This window comes from Mauremys reevesii, linkage group 10 (assembly GCF_016161935.1).
Source record: "Mauremys reevesii isolate NIE-2019 linkage group 10, ASM1616193v1, whole genome shotgun sequence".
NCBI classification, from domain to species: domain Eukaryota; kingdom Metazoa; phylum Chordata; order Testudines; family Geoemydidae; genus Mauremys; species Mauremys reevesii.
In genome coordinates this window covers 62,044,212-62,066,305 of record NC_052632.1, presented here as the reverse complement: position 1 = coordinate 62,066,305, position 22,094 = coordinate 62,044,212, and the positions used below count along the sequence as shown (strand labels likewise).

Here is a 22,094-nt window from a genome sequence, read left to right as displayed (position 1 = left end):
TGTAAATTGCACTTTCACGATAGAGATTTCACTACAGTACTTGTTTGAGGTGAACTGAAAAATACAATTTCTTTTATTTTTGTAGTGCAAATATTTGTAATAAAATAATATAAAGTGAGGACTGTACACTTTGTATTCTGTGTTTGTAATTGAAATCAGTACATTTGAAAATGTAGAAAAACATCCAAAATATGTATAATACATTTAAATTGGTATTCTATTATTGTTTAACGGTGTGATTAAAACTGCAATTAATCACAATTTAATTTTTAAAATCTAGTTAATTTGTTTTGCATTAATTGCCTGAGTTAACTGCGATTGACAGCCCTATTTTGAACATTTAATTAATAGTAAATTTGAAAAAACAAATGAAGTTTTCAGAGCAATTTGAAAAAATAGACAGTCTCTACCTTCATTACCTTCTAGTAGGTTATCTCTTTCTTCTCCTTTGGTCAGGGTTTCCAGAGGAATCTCAAAAGAGAACTCAGTGGTGCCATCTGTATGCAGTCTTGCATTTCCCTAAGGTGAGAGAACCAGCAATGTAAAAGGAGCTTCTTTCATAAGTTTCTAGGTATTTCCTTTGGAAAGGGAAACTGTAAATCTGATTTCAAGGCTTGAAAGGAACAAGCGCCTGAGCTCCACAGCTGCAGCAGGAGGGTGTGTGCGCGCTGGGGGGAGCCTAAATATCCCCTTCATCCCCCTCAACCTCTGTTTTTATTTTTAAAGCATCATTTAAGTTAGTGGTGTTCCCTAGAGAACCATCTCAATAACCAACCCCCTCCTGAGGCTGGCTCAGAGGATATGGCTTTGATTACTTTTTGGAGCAGGAGGTGTGCATCTCGGTGGCAGCTACTATGCATATGCAGCCTTAATTAAAATATATGGTTAGCCAGGAGTCCATTTTTTTTAGTGGTGCAGGGATGGAAATGACATGGGATTACCAAAAACATCAGTTTTCTTTCTTTCATACTTGATAGATGATGACAATTTGGCAAGACTGGGACATGGTGGTCTAGACTTACTGATCTAATAGAATTCTGGTGACAGGAGAGCCTTACATCTAATTGCAACAAATAATACCCTTTAGGATGAGCTACTCTCATGATCAATATAATCTAATCAGTGTCACTCTTTTCTTCAGTTAAGAAGAATAGGATGTCGGAAAGTTCTGCTTGCTAAACAATTTGCTTCTACTTGGCAATTCCAGTCTGGATATTTATCTTAATTTTACAAGAAACAGATACCCAATCTTGACTCTGTTATTACTAAATTAACATTAACCATCTCTTCAAGTGCAATATTTGCTGCTGATCAAGTGAAAGCATTGATTTATGATGCACTATTGGACATATCCTGGGTTCTGTGAGAAGCCCTAGTAAATGGAATTGAAACAGAGATGGGGGGTGGGTTTAAATCATGGTCAGGGGAAGTTAGAATTTTCCCATTATGGGTCACAAAGCAACAACATTTTATCTTTAATGAGGCTAATGAAGGGCTAAGGAATAGTGGTATAGGGACTGACGGGAATGAAGATATGGGGGTAGACATTACGGTATCTGAGGTAGAAGCCAAACTTGAACAGCTTAACAGAAGTAAATCAGGGGGCCCGGATAATCTTCATCCTAGAATATTAAGGGAATTGGCGAGTGAAATTGCAAGCCCGTTAGCGATGATTTTTAATAAATCTCTAAACTCGGGGGTTGTACCGTTTGACTGGAGATTAGCTAATATAGTTCCTATATTCAAGAAGGGGGAAAAAAGTGACCCAGGTAACTACAGGCCTGTTAGTTTAACATCTGTAGTATGCAAAGTCATGGAAAATTTTTTAAAGGAGAGAGTGGTTACGGACCTTGAGGCCGATGGCAACTGGGACAAATTACAGCATGGTTTTACGAAAGGTAGATCGTGCCAAACCAACCTGATCTCCTTCTTTGAGAAAGTAACAGATTTTTTTAGACAAGGGAAATGCGGTGGATCTAATATATCTTGATTTCAGTAAGGCGTTTGATATGGTACCGCATGAGGAATTACTGGTTAAATTGGAAAAGATGGGGATCGAAATGAAAATCCAGAGGTGGATAAGAAGCTGGTTAAAGGGGAGACTGCAGAGGGTCGTATTGAAGGGTGATCTGTCAGGTTGGAGGGGGGTTACCAGTGGAGTTCCTCAAGGTTCGGTTTTGGGTCCGATTTTATTTAATCTATTTATCGCTGACCTCGGAACCAAAAGTAGGAGTGGGCTGATAAAGTTTGCGGATGACACCAAGTTGGGAGGTATTGCCAATTCGGAAAAGGATCGGGATATCCTCCAGGGAGATTTGGATGACCTTGTAAACTGGAGTATTAGTAACAGGATGAAATTCAATAATGAGAAGTGTAAGGTTATGCATTTAGGGATGACTAACAAGAATTTTAGTTATAAGCTGGGGACGCACCAGTTGGAAGTAACGGAGGAGGAGAAGGACCTAGGAGTCCTGGTTGATCGTAGGATGACTATGAGTAGGCAATGTGATGTGGCCGTTAAAAAAGCTAATGCGGTCTTGGGATGCATTAGGTGAGGTATTTCTAGTAGAGATAAGGAGGTGCTAGTCCCGTTATATAAGGCGTTGGTGAGACCTCATTTGGAGTATTGTGTGCAGTTTTGGTCTCCCATGTTTAAGAAGGATGAATTCAAACTGGAACAGGTACAAAGAAGGGCCACTAGAATGATCCGAGGAATGGAAAGCCTGTCGTATGAAAGGAGACTTGAGGAGCTCGGTTTGTTTTCTTTAACCAAAAGAAGGATAAGAGGAGATATGATTGCACTCTTTAAATATATCAGAGGGATAAATACCAGGGAAGGAGAAGAATTATTTCAGCTCAGTGCTAATGTGGACACGAGGACAAATGGATATAAATTGTCAGTCAGGAAATTTAGGCTTGAAATTAGACGAAGGTTTCTAACCATCAGAGGAGTGCAATTCTGGAACAGCCTACCGAGGGAAACAGTGGGGGCGAAGGACCTCCATGACTTTAAGATTAAGCTGGATAAGTTTATGGAGGGGATGGTATGATAGGATAATGGGTTTAGTCAATAGGTCAATAACGTGCCACACTGGTAATTAGTACAAAGGGTCAATGTTGGGATATTGTTAGCCTTTTCCAGAGGGTCTGGCTGGAGAGTCTTGCCCACATGCTCGGGGTTCAGCTGATCGCCATATTTGGGGTCGGGAAGGAATTTTCCTCCAGGGTAGATTGGCAGTGGCCCTGGAGGTTTTTCACCTTCCTCCGAAGCATGGGGCAGGGGTCGCTTGCTGGTGGATTATCTGCTACTTGAAGTCTTTAAATCATGATTTGGAGCATTTAACAGCAGAGTCAAGGGAGAGAATTAGTTCAGGAGTGGGTGGATCAGCTTATGTGGCCTGCATCTTGCAGGAGGTCAGACTAGATGATCATAATGGTCCCTTCTGATCTTGAATTCTATGATTCTATGAACACAGGCACTCCTCTGTTTGTTACTGCAGCCTCATCGAGAGGAAGATGACTTTTGATGGTTTCGGATGGAGGGAAAGGTAACACGTGCTGAGGTAAGAAAGGAGAAGGTTGCAGTAGCTGGTCTTGTGGTTAAAGTACTTCCCTAGGAATGAAGCTTGGTTCAATTCTGGCTCGGCCACAAACTCCCTGTGTGATACACAAGTCACTTAGGGCTTGTCTACACTGGCACTTTACAGTGCTGCAATTTTCTTGCTCAGGGGTGTGAAAAAACACCCACCCCCCCCAAGCACTGCAAGTTTCAGCACTGTAACGTGCCAGTATAGACAGTGCACTAGCACTGGTAGCTACACCCCTCGTGGATGTGGGTTTTTCATGCCACGATTATGGCAGCGCTTTAACGTTGCCAGTGAAGATGTGCCCTTATTGTGTGCTTAAGTTTCTCTTATTTACCATTGGGATACTATTGCTTCCCAAGGGCGTATTTGGGATAAACTTGTTAAGGTGTATGAAGCACTCAAATGCTGTAGTGATCTAGTGTGTAGAAATGCCTATGTATAAAATAAATGTAAGGATTCAAGCACTCCAAAAACCTCCACCAGGACTCAGCAGTGGCATTGAGGCTCCCCTGCAAAGGGAAATATTGTCACAGAAGCCCAACTAGCTGCCATTTGTTTCAAATGAGGGTCTGACCCATGTAACATGGATCACTCAGGAGCTGTGACTCTCTCCCATTTCTAATTGAAATGACTCATTTAAAAGGGTAGGAATTTAATTTCCTCTGCATTATTGAGGGGGAGAGAAAACGACTGACTTCTATCCATAGCCTTTTAATGACAGAAGAAAATGCATTCCACAAATCAGCAAAATGCGAGTAACTATTCTTCCATGCCATTAATGTAAAAGTAATTTGCCTGATAAAATTTAGTTTCAAGTAGCTCATTCCTCTCTCACAGAAGCGTGGTGCCGTGCAATTTCTAATGGGGTCTAGATCTAGAAATTAGCCAGTCACTTAGATTAAAGTCTGACAGAAGAGGCTTGCATAATTTGTCACAAATTTAAGAGATGGGTACTTGCATTGTATTATCAGAAGTGGATGTTTTACAGTGGTAAATTTTCCATTGGCTCACCACCTAAAATGCGGTGAGCCTTTAATTAAAATAGAAGTTTTAGGATGAATCTCAAACTCTTTACCTAGAACTGAATGGGGAGTAATTAATGGGGAGTAATCAATCTGCAATACTGAAACAAGGTTTTTTTGTTTAAGTTTGACCCCTTTGGGAAAAGAGCATAGACTGGTTTGACCTGGTTGAAGAGACCTAAGAGGAAGAAGGACTTGAAACTAGTATAATATATTAGCTCTGACCTGGGGAGAGGGTCATTCACACTCAATCAAAGGACTGACAGGCATGAGTCTGTGATCAGAGACAGACAGACCCTTTCAGAGGGTCTGAACCATTTTAAACATGCCAGGTTCTCCAGGTGGCAGGATGGGTGACTACTTGGTAAGCCAGGCATGAATATAAACTGTTCATTAATTTTAAGCTGTGTTTTCTCTGAATGTTTTTGTTCTGAATAGGTGGTACTTTGCTTTATGCAAGCGAGCTAGTCAATAAATAACCCTGCTATTGCTCCTGAGAGTAGAGCTGCGGGTGCTGAACTGAAATCAGACTTTCTTGAGGTGAACATAGTGAAGTGCAGGAGTCTGCAGCCTTATACCCTGGTATGGAGAGAGCAAATACTGGGATTCTGGTCCGAGAAAGGTGATGGCTAGAGGTCTGAGATCTAAGTGTGGTGTCCTCAAAGAGGCCATAAAGGTATCAGAATTGCATTTTACTTGGGGACTCTAATGCATCCCACAGGAAACAATATGTGTTTACCAGAGTGTGAGAGGGTGTTTACCCCATACCAGTCTCAAAAAGGGTTAAGGAACTAAGAAAGGGCCAAATAGTGCCATAGACCACACATGAGAGGCTTGGGCTGACATGAAGTCAGATGAGCAAGTGTGGGCTGGGCTCGTATAAAGCCAGGAAGCTGGCAACAAAAAGGGACTGCAGGGAAGTAGTCTGCAGTCACTCCTTGGGAGTAGGGAGGGAGTTTGAGGCTATGAAGTTCAGTAGTCTACAGGAGGAGGGAGTTTGTGCTGGTACATGTAGAGACGGAGGAGCCAAAACTATAGGAAGGAGTCCAGGAAAAGCACAGTTTTAGGTATAGAGTCCCTAGGCTGGAATCCTGAGCAATGGACAGGCCTGGTTTCCCCTATTAGCCACTAGGGAAGTGACACCATTGGGGCAGCGAATGAGACTGTTTGAAAGGAAGGACTTTGATACACGGGAAAGGGAGGACTACAGTGACCTGGCCAGAGAACCTAAGAGATCATATGATGGTACGGTCATGGTGATCCACTGATCATGGAAGAAAAAGCTCTCTGCATTTCAGAGAAACATGGTCCAAAGCCCATGATAACTCTCACTGAATTCAGTTTGGGACTTTGGATCCAAGAAGTCTGATTAGGAAATCTCCTTTTTTGGTGCTTTGTAGACAGGGAGAGAAACAAACTTTAAAACTTCATCAGTTTTTAGGTTCCTTAAACACCACCAGGGAAAGAACATCTCTAGATTCTTATGCGTGTATTGTATGCCTGAGCTGCATGATATGTTATGTAATTCGCTACTCCTTTCTGTAGTATTTCATTAATCTGCTTATGTGCATGTGTAGTAAATCTAGGTTGAAATTCTATCAGTACATAGAATATTACTGACATGAGAGACAGGGATGAAAGCAATGAGGAAGAACTGTAGCCTGAAGAGACTTTCAGCCCATCCACCTTCATTAGCTTTAAATAGCCTTGGCAAGTCTGAGGTGCAAGTGGCCCGGAAACTTGAAAAGCAGTGAGTTAAATGGGTAGGAATTTGGGAGCTAAGCGGGCTTTGGGTTCATAGTAAAAAGGGGAAATATCAAACTCAAGAGGTAATCTGGGTACTGAAAAGAAAATGTGAAATGCTTTGACACTAACTGTTAACTTTATTAAAAGTCTTCCAAATTCAGTCTAGCTCAGTGTTCTAATTTCAGCACTTTAATTGGGTCCAGTGGTAAACTATGGGTGACGTTAAGTCCTTAGGGCTAATGTACCATGTGACCTAGAAATAAATATTTCTCTCTTCCCTCCCACCCCAATTGTAACTGAAATAGTTTCATGTAACATTTTAATAAAGGGAGCTTTATAATACCAATACAGTCTGATATCCAGTTTTTTAATGACTAAAGAGGTAATGACCCTTGGCTTTGCCTTGGGTCCTCAGTTCCTCCAGTCAGTCATCAGCTGTTTAGTAAGGCATCATTTACTGTGGATTCAGTAATTCATGATGAATCCTTTGCTGCTGCTGCTGCTGCTGAAGGTATAGAAGAACTCAGTCATTCAAGAACAGAAGAAAATGCTTGTATGGTCACTATTGGGATTTTTTAGTTTCCTGATGTAGCTAAAGAGGGACAGAGAAGAATATGGACAAGAAAGGGCTGGGACAAGATGGGGTGGAGATGAACTATATTATGTACATTTGGGAGCGGGAAGAAGAATTTGATCAAGGAACAAATGATTTCTGTGGATTTTGGTAACAGCACAATCTCTACTCTCCTGTTTACATCTCCTGCATCTGACTGTGCACACATCCACCTTGCTTCTTGAATTCAATGCAAAAGTAACTAAATAATGTCTATGAAATTGACCTAACTAATTACACTGCACTCATCACCAGTGCTTTGGGAGATTGTATCCATCTTGTGAGCTAACTGTCTTAATATCAGTGCTGGTGTTTGGGCTTTTTTTTATTTGCTTAGTGGTAATTGCTGTTCTCTCCCCGTCTCCCACCATTTGACTTTACATGTGTATCAATATTAAAATTCTCTCGCACGTTGCATGGAAATCTATGCTGGCCAAAAGTTCCCCTGCCTCCAATGTTCAATTCACTTAGAAAACTCAATGAAAGGAAATTGTCCTCTCACTGATGATACAGTGTGCTGGTGCTGCCTCTTTGAAACATGCTATGAAGATGCTTATTAAAAGAAAAAAATGATGCTAATACTCATTGATATGAAAGTGTTATTCAGTGAGAGTTCAGGGCAATTATTGGTGACAAAACAAAAAAAAATGTGCATAACAAATTACTCATGAAAAATGTATTACACAAAAATGCAAAACCGAAGTGAAAAGTTCAGTTATCTTCTCAGGGTGTAACATCCATTTAAACGGTTCCAAGCAATAGTCCCTTGATCCCACAGCTGAGCGTCAAGAATTAAAAGTATAAATCCACTCTTATAAGTTCATAAGGGAATGCATGTCACTTTGAAATTTAAAGTACTGAATAGGAAAGTCTGTTTTCGCTGGAATCTGGTATAATTTCTGCTCTATGCTTATCAATGCATACAATTAGAAATATCTAAGATTATAATCACATGCCAATGTTTGTTGATAAGTGAACAATTTTGAACTGCAGCATGAGTCCTGAATCGAACCCAAACCTACACTTCTTTTTAACATTCTGGATCCATTTGGAGAAATACAAATATTTGTCTTTTACGGGTGAAATCTAAATAGGCCAGATAACGTCTCAGGAGTTAGAAGGTTTCCCATCTGCTAGAGGAAGTATGGGAATATGTGCACGGATGTTCTTTATCATATATAACTTAAATAAAACAGCCATCAAGTTTCTGTAAATAGGGTCAGATCTGAGACTGTTGAAGGTTGGGGAAGTCAATGTCCTTGCTGAGGTTTGGGGTATGAGTTCTGGGTCAGGTGTTTGTGGGGAAAAAAAAAAAGATCTTGTGGTTTTTTTAGAGCTTTTTAGAGCCAAACGTTTCAAGGGTCCTGTTGTATTAATTTAGATGGAATTTAGACTAAAAGTGTTAACTTAACCCAGCCACTGCTTAACTCTGTTTAATGTTGAACAAAGTCTGAGGTTTGGGATACAGAAACCTTAGCCTTATTAGTACCATGGGAAACAAACTACAACATTAATGCCAAACGTAAGAAATGTATTGATGTCAACGTACTAAAGAAAAAGAATCAAAACAAGGTAAAGAGCATTGAAATAGCAATTGATAGTTTGGCATAAACAAAGTCCCTTTTGGGAGACAGTGAATATTGGTTAAAGTATCTTATTCAGTCAAATTGTCACTTTCCTGATTTAGACAAAAAAGATAGAGACAGAGTGGACAGAAAAGAGAGCACAGTAAAGATGCGGGAAATACAGTTTTTGTTGATTTCAGAATACAGGCTGACTGGTCAGTCTCAGATGGAAGCTTTGGCCTGGTAGGTAAGTCATGACCAGTGTTCCATCTAATTTTTTCCTGCCCATGTGCAGAATGAATTTTGTTATGTGCACCAACATGGAGGTGATGTGTGACATGTGAACTTCATATTGGTGCACATAACAAAATTCATGTGGCAGGGTGGGGCCAAGGGGTTCAGAGTGAGGGAGGGGGCTCAGGGCTGGGGCAGAAGGTTGGTGGGTGTGTGGGGTGGGGGTGAGGGCTCTGGCTGGGAGTGCAGAGTCTGGGGTGGAGCAGGAGATGAGGGGTTTAGGGTGCAGGCTGCCCCAGGGCTATGGCAAGAACAGAGGACTCCCCCCGAGCTCTCTCTCCCCGCAGCAGCTCCTGGATTTGGTGGGAGGGGCATCTTTCCTGCTGCAGCAGCTCTGGCAGAGTGGGGCTGGGCCAGGAGAAGGGCTCCTCTTCCCAGCCACGGCAGCTCTGGTGGGCCTGGGTTGGGGGAGGGGCTCCTCTCCCTGGCCTTCGCAGTTCCACTGGGTTTGGGCTGGGCTGGGGCTCCTACATGGCCCTAAATAGCCTGCTGTGCAGCCGTGCAGTTTACAGGGAACCTAGGTCATGACAGCTGTTGCTCTGGCTCATATCTCTGGTATCCAAGGTCTGATGTCACAGCAATAATCCTTCCACCACAGCCGTAGTGATGGCAAAAATTATCTCCCTACTAAAGCCTTTCTTTTTTATAATCTATATTCTCGTTATTTTTGTCCATCAATTTAAGCCTACTTTCTTACATCAATTTTGGTTCATTGACTTCAAATCCTCTGCTCCTTTTGTTTATATCGTAATCTTAACACAGTCTTTGAGTGGTACCAGTAGACCCTTTCTAATGTAATTAATCCTATCTTCTCTGTCTCCTCACATCTGTTCTTAAGCAGTTTTATATAACCGATCATTGTGACAATTCATGAAACTTTACCAACTTTTCACCAGTCAGGCTAACAAAGTAGGCCTGCTAGGCCTCAGGTATTACGACAGTTCTCAATACTAGCTGGACGGTTTTATATAATTTGGGAATAAAAGTTAAATAAATGAGAACTGATTTTGTTCTATGTAAAACTTGAAGTACAAATTCTGAAGACTTGATAATGGATCTGTCAGGTTGGCACCAGTCTGAAGCACATTCCAAAGATGTTTGAAAATGTCTGCATGATCCTAGGAAGGTAAAATGCGTGTTAGCCACTGATCACCAAATATGCAAACTCTGCTGCTTACCAGTGTGGCCACCGCTGCAGTGTGCTCCTTAAATCAGAACTTAGTGGATAGTTTCACCCTGTGCATCACTGTATTGAGGCAGGACCAAAGGTAGCAGAATATATGGGTTGCACTGAGGTTTCTAATAACCATTCTTATCAGTGGAGGCTGAGGCCCAAGTTCTGTACCACAGCTCAGCCAAGGCAGTCAGACTGTGCACTCGGGAGTTTAGCTGGGACTTGACAGGATGGAATCCTCCATCCACGTGCTGCAGAGTGCCCTGGAGCTGCTAAAAATAGCCTCCATGTTGCCTGTTCTCCCCATGCTATTCTTTAAATGTATGGCGGGAATGACCAGTTCATCCACACAGAGGTAAATACACCAACTGCACCCTGTGCTGGCCAGCCTTGCTCCCGTATCCTTGCTGTGCAGTAGCCTACCTTCTGTGCAGCTGGGCTGTCTAGCATGTGTAGGAGTATGCATTTCCTGGGCAAGCTCCCTAGACTATTCTACCCCCTCCACATGCTGCAGGAACACATGTTTTGTTACAGAAAAGGTCCTCTAGTTTCCCAGAGCGGAGGCAGTATTGCTCCTAAGAGTTGTCACTTTGGTTGTATGAGGTTTAAAAATAAAACCATTTTATTTAGGAGAGCGTGACTATTTAAGCATTAGTGAAATTGCTAGCGAAGGGCACTTTGCAGTTGCCTCTATCAAGAAGGTACAGCTAATACAAGAACACTAAAGCAAAAATGCAATAATTACGAACATCACTTACAGAAACTTCTATTTAAATGAGACATTCCATAATTAATTATAAATAGGTCCCTCATATTACCAATAGCATTTTTGGATGCTAATTGCAAAATGGTATTGCACGTACGCTGGGTAATTTGTATTGCTGTTTTAATTCATTTATTTTCTACTAATCTAGGCCAGCTGGAATGAAAGAAAACAAAGGACGATATTTTGGTGATAAGCCTATTCTATACAGCAAAATACTTATGCCAAGATCCCAGCAGACAGACCAAATCTCTGTCTTTGTGCAGAGAGGTGGCATTGAAAACCACATGACATGCAGTTGTGCGGGCTTCTTTCATGTATGGAAAATGATTCCGTCTAAGAGGGAAAATACTTTATCCTACATATACCACCCATTTAATCTTCAGGGTTCATTGATATACCTTGTACGTGGACCACAGTCACTTTTAACCAAACCTTGGCCAGCCCACAACCATTCTTTCTATGCTGCATGTTCTCTCAGAGAAGTGACCATGTCCTAATGCCACATTTTCTGCTTGACAAGCATACTCTGTTTTTTCTTGTGCACACAAACTGACCACTTGCCAGAATTTAGCCAAAAATGTAAATGTGGATGAAAGTCTGTTAATGAAGTAGACACGGCAGAGGCAATTAAGAGAATAAAAATTGTGTATACTGATTCTCTACCTGCAGAGCTACCCTTCAGTGAGGACACAATTAATATCCTGAAAGTGTCTTAAGCCATCTCATTTAAGCTTTTTTTTAAAAGGCAGCTTTTGAAGAATTCTAAATGCGATTTGTCTGATCTCTCTAAATTGGACTGATAGTAAGTAATATAAGTAATATAAATTTTTTACAATTGTTTCAGGTCCTTTTATCTACTCTCATCCAAGTTTTCTGAAACAGCTTGAAATTAGATTTATTATTTTTATTATTGGTGTGGTGAGGGTTATGAAACTATGGTGCACATCTGAATTGCTGAATAACTAACTGCCTTCTGTACTCCAAAAGGAATAAACATATACTACATAGTGGAATCCTTAATCATACTGGTGTGTGTAACTCACAAACCTCCTGGGTGTGGTCACATCTAGTGGAAGGGCGGGGATGGCGGGGAGAGAAATGAGTCTGCTCTACAGCCTTAGCTAACAGGCAGTTGACTCCAGAGTCTATCCTAAGCTCCAGAGTTAGGGTTACCAGATAGCAACTGTGAAAAAACGGGATGGGAGTGAGGAGTAATAGGCGCCTATATAAGAAAAAGTCCCCCAAAATGGCACCGTCCCTTTAAAAACGGGACATCTGGTCACCCTATCCAGAGTCTGTCCTCATCAAGGGTTATGCAGTCAGGCCCTGTGTGTAACTCTTACTCTCACTGTCTGCAGGGTAAACTGCAGTCCTATTTAGTGTTTGGCATGTTCAAACTCTTCTGCTCATTTGTCTGTTAATGGGAACATCTAGCAGCATACATTTAGATTCCAAAAAGAGAGGTGTGGAACCTCAGTGATGGCTCTGTTGGGCCCTCTTGCTGATTTAGTTGTCTCATTTTCAAATAGTAATTTGAGTACCTTCTCATGGGCCAACATTCATTTCCCCCTCTACATTCATTTGTCACACAACTCTAAACACTTAAGTGGTGTTTTTATATCGCCATTTTTATTTATACTTCTGTCTATGCCCAATGATGAAGTTTGGTCATAACCAGCTCATGAAATCCACCATGTTTCTCAGAGGGGTTGAGATGATGCTACAAGGAAAACAATTCCTCATGGAAAGCAACAAATGGTATATTCCAGCTGATCTAGACCTGAAACCTGGTTTCATGTTTCTGTCATTTCTCTTCATTCAGAGTCTTTTGTTTTTGTGGCGAGACTGGGGATTAATAAATCTGACATGTTCACAAGACATATTGGCCAGGGCATGAATTAAAGGAAAAAAATGCCACCCATCCATTAGAGGGAATGGCATAGCCTGTTATCTTCACAGTGGTGAAGCAACTAGTGTACAGAACTACACTATGTACTATGCAGTTTGAGTGTTTGATCACACAATATAATAAAATGAATGACTTTTCTGATATAAGAGACTTTTTTTGGACAAAGCAGAATAGAAACATGGAGCTTGGTCTTAATGCAATAATGGAGTGCTGTTTTAAATGTCATCAGCCTCTACATCTTCTTGTACTGCACTTTTCATTTTAAAACCACATCACGTTTTAGCACTTACACACCCGTTCTCTCTGAATGTATTATCACAGTCTGTAAATGCACATTTGTAACAGTATTGTTCAAACATTGGAGTGAAACAACCTCTCTGTTCAGATTTTAGTCATTTGAAAGACTGAGTTGGGACCTATTTCAGTAGGAATAGTTTCATGCTTTTTCTACTAAAGTCAGGTAATCTATTAGAGTGAAGTATGCCAAAAACATGGTCTATAATTGAAGCTAAATAATTCCTGCAATTAGTAAGAAGTTTATATTTTAAAATATACTACTTTTTGCTTGTTTGTTCTGAGCCTGTGTTTTGTTTTTACAAAAAAAAAAAAGCTCCAATGTTTCATATTTGAGAAATTGAAAAGCTGTTGAAAATGATCTTTTATCAGGGTTTTATTAGACAGGTGAGGTTAATGAAATACCCACTGGTTGGAATATAATTTGTAGTGGCATTGATGATTAAAGCTGGTTGGACCATGTTATGAAAAGTAATCATTTAGCCCCATATTTGGCTACTGAAACATTTGCTGGTGAATGCTGATTTTCTTCGAAATTATTTGTTATTTGCTGCAGAGTTTGGATGAATAATCTTCAGAATGGGTGTTCACAAATGGGTTAGTTTGATTATTCCACATATATGTTGTACAATGGGTGTCCTGTGTCAGATTGGATGCCTGTAATATTTTTAAACTGGAAAATAGGAATGAACAAAATGGACTTGTCCCAATTTTCAGAAAAATAAACATTCATGTTAAAATTTGCAAAAGCTGTCAGAATCAATGCCTTATATTTTTATGAATACCCAGTGGTCGTCCAAATAATTGTGAGGAGTGGATGATCCACTAATCATAGTGAGCCCAAATTTCTGCTTTTTCTCCATGAAAATATTTGTGAAGTTTTGACTGTTTACTGAGTTCTAATGATGTCTCGAGTGTGTTGGTTAATTCTATTGCTTCCTGGTCTGACATGTTAGAGCTAACTGATGATCATCAGAAGTAATGCCTTTCAGAGGCAGCCATTTGGCTGAAATTGCGCAGGAAGCACAGTCTTTGTGAGCAGGCAGTGGGGCAGGAAGCTCAAATTGTGGGTCGAGCATTTTGCAAGTTAGCACCGTTCATATTCTGAGTGTTGCTTTATAACATCTGTTCTCTTGACTGATATGAAGATTACAAATATTAATGAATCTTCTCACACTTCAGTTGATACTTGTTCTCCCCACTCCAACCAACGTAGCATTAGTGTCTGAGGTGTCTTCCAGTTGCTTGCTGTAGTGATGGTAGCACAGGGGCAAGCCGGCAAGAACTGCCCTAGGCAGCACAGGGGAATGAGCAGCATGTGTTGTGGTGATCTCTCCCACTGCCTGCGGTGGGTGCACCAGTACTACCGTTAATTACTTTTTTGAAGCTTTTGAGTCTGCTTGGATGCATGTACCCTAACTTAGAGTGGCCATCTGTGGTCTGATTGACATCTGTGGGAGCAGAAGCGGCCTTTCTCTGGCTGATCTGATCTCTGCCCATTTAAATATTTGCCATTTAACTGAGACTTCCAACAAGGCTGATATTCACAGTGTGGTGATGGCTGCTTGTCCACTGAGAAAAACCACTGATCTCGCTTAATTAATTTTTAGTTTTAAAAAGAATTTAAATATCTCCTAAAGCGTCCAGAATGGTGGCTGCAGTTTCACATTAGGGAATATTACAAGTGCAGACAGAACATGAGTGGTAAAGGCATAAGAATTTTTAAAGATTAGATTTTTTTTTTTGCTTTTCTAATTTAATTTCATAATTTGACCTGTGCCACCTTCATGCTGAATACAGCACTGGAAAACAGTCACCTGGAAGAGGAACCGAGTGGCAGCCAATACCATTTGATGGAGACTCTCCATGCTGCTGCTTTGACTGCTTTCCAAGCTCACCTGTTCTCTGTTACATTAATAAGCAATAATTGAATGAAGTTGAATAATACATCTTAGTAAACTGGATCTTCCTCTTTCTGTGCAGAAGGGATGGATCTGCTCATGAGGACAGGGTGAAGGGATCTTTGTGGGGAGGGGTTATCCCATACCTGGGGATGGGCGCAGTAGGTTCATCATCATCTCATTAACTGCTTTAACTTTAAGCTGGCTTCAGTCAGTATCAGCTCTTAAGCAATATGGAACCCTCCTTTACAAGGGCTAGAATGATGGTTTCTTAGGCAGCTCTGTTGCCAAGGAATCAAAGGGGGGCTATATAGTGATCATATAGGCCCTGGGCCTGGAGTTTCATAGTTTCTAGAGGCTAAATGCCCTACTCCAGTGGTTTTCAGCCAATGGTACATGTAGCTCTGGGGGTACGCAGAGGTCTTCCAGGGGGTACATCAACTCATCTAGATATTTGCCTAGTTTTACAACAGGCTACGTAAAAAGCACTAGCAAAATCAGTACAAACTAAAATTTCATGTAGACAATGACTTGTTTATACTGCTCTATATACAATACACTGAAATGTAAGTACAATATTTATATTGTAATTGATTTATTTTATAATTATATGGTGGAAATGAGAAAGTCAGCAATTTTTCAGTGGTAGTGTACTCTGACACTTTTGTATTTTATGTCTGATTTTGTAAGCAAGTAGTTTTTAAGTGAGGTGAGACTTGGGGATATGTAAGACAAATCAGACTCCTGAAAGGGGTACAGTATTAAATATTTGGCTAAGCTCATTAAGAAGAGTTATCTTCTTTTTAGCTTTTGTCCACCATTAGAAACAAAGTACTGGATTTGCTAGACCGTAAATCCAACCCAGTATGGCATCTGTAATCCTCCCTAGAACTTTTCATTAAACCTTGTAAGTAAAGAAATAATGAATGTGATTAAAAAAAATATTGTGATCTAGGCTTGGCAGCTGGAGTTCATTTATAGTTTCCCTTCATTGTTTTCATGTCATGTATCCATCCTGCATATTACAGGTGAAATTTTCAATTTTTTGCTAGAAATAAGAACCACACCTGCGTATATTTTACCTTTCCTCAACTGAAGAATAATAACTCAGTACTATAGGTATAGTTCATAGCAGAAAAATCCTTGTTATGCACATAAAGCTCTAAATAACATGGATATATGTAGAGCAGAGATGCTTCTGCCCAGAGTACTATTTGCCCAAAGGGTATAATGCCTGAAAGGTCTCTTGAAGTATGACAACACTATTCTCAGAAGTATTGTCTGTGCAAGTCTATGCATCCTGAAACGAGATGCCAACACTGAAACATTGATTTGTCAAGGAAAAGGTGTGGGACTGCGTGGGTGGATTCAGTCGATGCAGGTAGTGCAAATTTTTATCTGCATATCTCTACATTATAATTATCTTCTCTACCATCCATCACATACTATAACATCAAACGTCCTTAGCTAGGTCTCATCTTGGCACTTAGAACACTTGAGAGTCATTGTTATGTATCTGTATCTATCTGAATTTTATCTCCTCAGCTTCCCAAATGAGAGTTCTGCATCTCATGAGGATGCTTTAGCTCAGAGTAATGGAATGTTTATTTTACATAACAAAGACTCCATTCTGCTTTCCAACTATGTAAAACAAAGCTTTTCTTCAGGAAGTTCATATTTTGGGCTATGATGAATCAAGGCTCCACAGTGGACACTAGTATAAAACTTCTAACTTCACTTTTGTTCTTCAACGTACTGGTTACATTCATATTGTCAGATTTTATTAGATGACTCATTCTTAAAGACTCTCTTGCCTTGAGCTAGTTTGGAGTGCAAAATTTGATGTATTTGGTACTTCTGGGAAATCATAAGAACATACAAACGGCCCTACTGGGTCAGACCAAAGGTCCATCTAGCCCAGTATCCTGTCTTCCGACAGTGGCCAGTCCCCAGTGCTCCAGAGAGAATGAACAGAACAGGTCGTCATCATCAAGTGATCTATCCCCTGTTGCCCATTCCCAGCTTCTGGCAAACTGAAGCTAGGGACACTGTCCCTCCCCACCCTGGCTAATAGCCATTGATGGACCTAACTTCCATGAACTTATCTAGTTCTTTTTTGAACCCTGTTACAATCTTAGCCTTCTGTAGAAGTTATTTGCATCTGAAGTTGCTTTTGAGGGGATGGTGTTGGCCTGCTCCTTATTATAGACCCCAGGGTAATAAACACCCTCTGCCAGACTGATAGGCGGATAGTTCGCTTGGAGAAAACACACCTGCTTGTAAAACAAATCTACTGGTTAAATATTAGAGTAGTATTTTTTTTAAATTAATGCTGCTTTATTTTTAGTGGAAGTTTTGATTAAACCTACTTAGTTATCTGTATAAAAGGTGCGCACAGATTGAGAAGCCTTGGTTAATTACAGTTTTGGATTTTCTTTCACCCTCTACAAAAAGGCGATGAGAGAGATTTTGGAATTCAGCTCAGGCAGAATGTTTTCAGATGTGAACTTGATGTCCAGTGACATTTGTTTTTATAGCAATTCAATTCCTGATATGCATACCTTTTCATTAGTTCATATAGTACTCTTATACAAAACTTATCTTAAGGAATGCCTTTGGGCCTGATTCTGTCGCCACTGAGGTCAGCTGCAGATTGTGACAAGGGAGTAAAATCAGACCCTTGATTGTAGCATACTTAAGTGTGTCTAAGTGTTTTTGACAGTGCTTACAGGCATTGCAACATTCAAGTTCAGCTCCTGATTCTCTTAGACCCCATATATAATTCTTCACAAATATATTGTCAAATTCAGATGTTTTTACTTGTAATTCTCTGACATGGTAATGAATATATGAAACAACCTTTCTGTAACTTCAGCTAATGTCTCAGCTGTAAATCAGTAGCTTGGTGTTGGATAGAATTTTCTTTCCAACTCTTACCACGTAAGAGAGAGGAGTAATGCTTTATATGATCTGTAAATGCTTCAGTGTCAAATATTTCATCCAGATGATTGACTATGCCCACAGCACCTCTACTGAGATACTGATAACAGTCTACTTTTAGGCCCCCTTTATGAGTTTGAAGTTCATTTACAGTTGTTATGTGGCCTGGAGTGCTCAGAGCTGAGTGCCAGCTCTCTGATACTGCATACTACAGAAGGACACTTGTTTAACCAAGATTGTTAGCAGGAGGAGTGCTCGATTTCTTGACACAAAAGCATATTTTTTTTCTTGTTTAACTGATCTTGGTAAATCTAGGCCAAAAACAGTAGGTGTGACACTGAACCTCCCCTTAGTTGTACATGAGCTCATTAATTAAGAGCACTTTTAATGAAGTGCAGTGGTGGCAGCGACTGCTACTGCTTTTCAGCTGTCAGCTGGAAAGTGCCCATTTACAGTGACTGTCTGCAGCACTGTAGCAGCTGCAGTGATGAGCTGCCAAAATCTTAACAACTGGTTCCCTATAAAAAGTTCTCATTTAAGGGGGGGGGAGCGGGGGAGGGGCTGGGGGCAGGGGGAGACATACTCGTGGGGCCGGGGGCCCCTGCAGGGCCTGGGGCAAATTGTCCCACTTGCCCCCCGGCAGCCCTAGAGCTTGCAGCCCCCTCCCCCCTTACCTTGCCCGTAGCTCAAAGCAGCAGGACGACTCCGGAGCTCAGCTGAGCTGCCCAGCTGGTGCCGGCAGCTGGCCTCGCTGCAGCTTGGGGGAAGCAGGGGAGGGGCCGGGGGAGCCTCAGCCTCCCTAGCTGGGAATCCTGGGAGCAACAGGATGGTCCGGCCCGGAGTTCTTTGCCCACTCCCTGGCCCTTTAACAACCGGTTCTCCACGGAGGTCTAATTTTAGCAACCGGTTCTTGGGAACCTGTGGGAACCGGCTCCAGCTCACCACTGAGCAGCTGTACTTGCACAGATTCTTCAATCAGCTTTTCTGTTCCACGGCATAAGCTGTTGTGAAAAGTGCACAGAATTGGTCTGCAAGGTGTATTTATTTTACTCTGGTTTTTATGTTTACCTTCTTACGAATGAGTAAGGCTCTAGCTTCCCTAATGGTAGAGCTTCACTTTCTGAGAGTAAGAGGGTACAAATGTTAGTCTCTTTCTAGTTTTTCTATGATAGAGAATAATGCTTAAAGCTTTTTAATGTCACCCCTTTTTGAGTATTCCTTAACAACTTGTTTGCTTTCTTGATTGCTCCATAATGAATAGATATTGTCAGTGGATGATCTTCAATGACACCTAGCTCTTCCTCCTGAGATGTATGTTAACTTAGAACCCATCAACACCTATGAGTAGTTCAAACTATTCCTTCCAATATACCTCTCACTCCTCCGCTTTTAACTTCATATGCCATTATATTTAGCGGCCTAGCTTTGTTTCTACTGATGTGCCTCAAAATCCTTTTGAGATTTGACTAATTTAAATACTTTTGTAATCTGCAGGTTTTGGTTCCTCTCTTTTAATCCCTTTTCCAATTCATGAATAAATGTATTAAATAGCACAGGTCCTAGTATAGCTCTTGGGGCATATTGCTGTTAACCTCCTTCCATTTTGAAAACTGGCCACATATTCCCTGTGCTGTTTTCTATCATTTAAATAGTTTCTAATCCACAACGCAACGTTCACTCTCACCCGATGGTCCGCTTAATAAGCATCTTGTGAGGGACTTTATTCAGAGGCCTTTTGAAAATCCAAATAAATTGTGTATACCATTCCTCTCTCACGCGGTATATTGTTGACCCTGTTAAAGAATTCTATAGTCTGTGTTAGCGGGAGGTCAGTCTAGAAGATCATAATGGTCCCCTTGGGCCTAAACATCTGTGAATATGGATTCTAATAGATTTTCGTTTTAATTCCCTGCAGACAGCTGGCAATGGCAATGTATTTTCTTTTGCTGGAGCAGCTTCATAGCAGCAGCCCTCTCAATTTTTGAACAGGGATTAACTTTCCTCCAATCATTCTTAATAACTGTTTGAAAAGTTATCAGTGAAAGGACATAATGTGCAAAATGTTAATTGTGTCCTCAATGAACTCTGAAGTTTGTTGATGTATTGGCTATATTGCTTGAAGTAGACAAGAAGCTGCTGTAAAAGGACTGACTTATTTCTCTCACTTTTATAGAATCCTAGATATGTAGGGCAGGAAGGGACCAGTTGAAGTCCTCAAGTGCAGACTGTGCTGAAGCAGGAACAAGTAAACCTAGACCATCCCTGACAGATGTTTGTCTAACCTCATGTTCTTAAAAACCTGAAATGATGGGGATTCCAGAACCTCCCTTGGAAGCTTATTCCAGACTTTACCTACCCTTATAGTTTCCCCTAATTTCTAACTAAACCTCTCTTGCTGCTCATTAAGCCCATTATTTCTTGTCCTATCACCAGTGGACGTGGCAAACAATTTATCGTGATCCTCTTTACAACAGCCCCTAACATATTTGAAGACTGCTATCAGGTCTCCCCTCAGTTGTCTTTTCTTAAGACATGCCCAGTTTTTTTAACCTTTCCTCAGAGGTCAGGTTTTCTAAACCTTTTTATCATTTTTGTTGCTCTTCTGGACCCTCTCCAGTTTGTCCAAACCTTTCCTAAAGAGCAGTGCCCAGAACTGGACACAGTACTCCAGCTGAGGTCTCACAGTGCTGAGTGTTGAGATGAGTTCCTGTCTGCATCCTGTAGAACTTGCCCATACCGGTATTGCCCTGGCATCTTCGTTTGTCATTCAGTGTTGAACGCATTCTAAGGCAATATGCATTTCCTCACCTTTTGGGGGCGAAGCCAGACTTTAAGGCACCTGCTCCCCTACATGGTGTTAACTTCGCTTGTGCCAATCAGAAACAAACACAAACAGGTTTTGGGCCCCGTCCCCTATGACACTTCTATGATGTCATAGTGGGTACTTTATGGCCTGCCTGCCATGTGCAGGCAGGGAGAGGAGAAAGAAAAACGAATCCTGTGTATACCCGTGTATCCTGTGTATACCCGTGTATCCTGTGTATGCCCGTAACCGAGCCTGATCACCTCGAAGCCTCTCTCTCAGCTCACATGTTTCAAACAGAGCTTCTACGTTTGCTGGTCGTTATGCGTTGGTTTGTATTTGTAAGTATCAGTTATTACTAAATGCTGCATCTTTGTTTATAAATATTGTTAGTAGATATTTTAGTCATTGTGTGTTTTAAGTTTCATTAACTCTATTAGCTAATCATACACTGCCTCCTTACCCCTTGTAATTATCCCCAATAAAACTTTTAAATTGATTAAGTTTAGTGTGTGTGTGTGTGTGTGTGTGTGTCTGCAGTTTGCATCGTGACCCACACTCTCCTTGCATCTCTTACCAATATAGTCTGTTGCCACGTGCAGCCTGGTAAATAACAGGCCTGCATTTTCTTTCGCCCCTGCGAGTCCGTGGCAATCCACAGGTTTTCTAAACCTTTTTATCATTTTTGTTGCTCTTCTGGACCCTCTCCAGTTTGTCCAAACCTTTCCTAAAGAGCAGTGCCCAGAACTGGACACAGTACTCCAGCTGAGGTCTCACAGTGCTGAGTAGAGTGGGATAATATATAGTGGGTCTTATACACAACACTCCTGTTAATACACCTCAGAATATTAGTCTTTTTGCAGCTGTGTCCCATTGTTGATGCGTATTCAATTTGTGATCCACTATAGCTACCAGATACTTCTCAGCAGTACTAGCCAGTTATTCTCCATTTTGTAATTGTGTATTTGGTTCTTCCTTCCTAAGTAACTTACTTTGTACTTGTCTTTACTGAATCACCAGTTCTCCAATTTGTCAAGGTAATTTTGAACTCTAATTCTCTCCAACGAAGAGATTGTAACCTTCTCAGCTTAGTATCCTCCACAAATTTTATAAACATGCTCTCCGCTCTATTGTCCAAATCTATGAAAATATTGAAGAGTTCCAGACCCAGGACTGACCCAGCTCCCTCTTACTACTTGGAATTGCCTTCATTCAGGAATCGGATGGGGTGCCCCAGTGGACTTTAACCCCTCCTAAAATTTAGGATGCAATCAGTCTCCAAGTTTTTTCTTGGACCTGTAATGGCCAGCTGGCTGGTCCCTTTCCCTCAACTTATATCTTCAAGGTCTTTACTGCCTCCTCAAGGTATTGAGACAGATCCAACCTCCTCCTAAATCCCAGGTAAGGATCTTCGCAAAGGCAGGCTGGTCCTCTCCAATCAATCTACAGCAGTGGGAGTGGAAAATTATCCTGTAGAAGG

The 22,094-nt window shown here is 41.0% G+C and overlaps 1 protein-coding gene and 1 long non-coding RNA gene across 19 annotated transcripts in view; one reads left to right on the top strand and one right to left on the bottom strand.

Annotated features, from left to right (window-relative positions):
• Positions 1–20,679, bottom strand: part of LOC120373775 — a 71,596-nt gene extending 50,917 nt beyond the window's left edge. For 2 of the 4 annotated variants that reach the window (XR_005585707.1, XR_005585705.1), the window contains exons 1-2: positions 20,620–20,679; positions 411–519 (exon numbers count right to left, since the gene is read on the bottom strand). This is a non-coding gene — a long non-coding RNA (uncharacterized LOC120373775). The remainder of the gene's footprint in view (positions 1–410; positions 520–20,619) is intronic. The other 2 variants (XR_005585706.1, XR_005585704.1) reach the window with 1 other exon arrangement.
• Positions 1–22,094, top strand: part of GRIN2A (glutamate ionotropic receptor NMDA type subunit 2A) — a 294,429-nt gene that overhangs the window by 125,919 nt on the left and 146,416 nt on the right. For 4 of the 15 annotated variants that reach the window (XM_039492619.1, XM_039492618.1, XM_039492620.1 and 1 more), the window contains exons 2-3: positions 457–524; positions 3,477–3,563. The exons of 5 other annotated variants lie outside the window; for them this stretch is intronic. In XM_039492619.1, coding sequence (XP_039348553.1) covers positions 3,537–3,563 — 27 coding nt within the window. In that variant the 5' untranslated portion in view covers positions 457–524; positions 3,477–3,536. Of the gene's footprint in view, positions 1–456; positions 525–3,476; positions 3,564–20,924; positions 20,956–22,094 lie in introns of those variants that run through there. 6 more of the 15 variants (XM_039492624.1, XM_039492623.1, XM_039492625.1 and 3 more) reach the window with 5 other exon arrangements.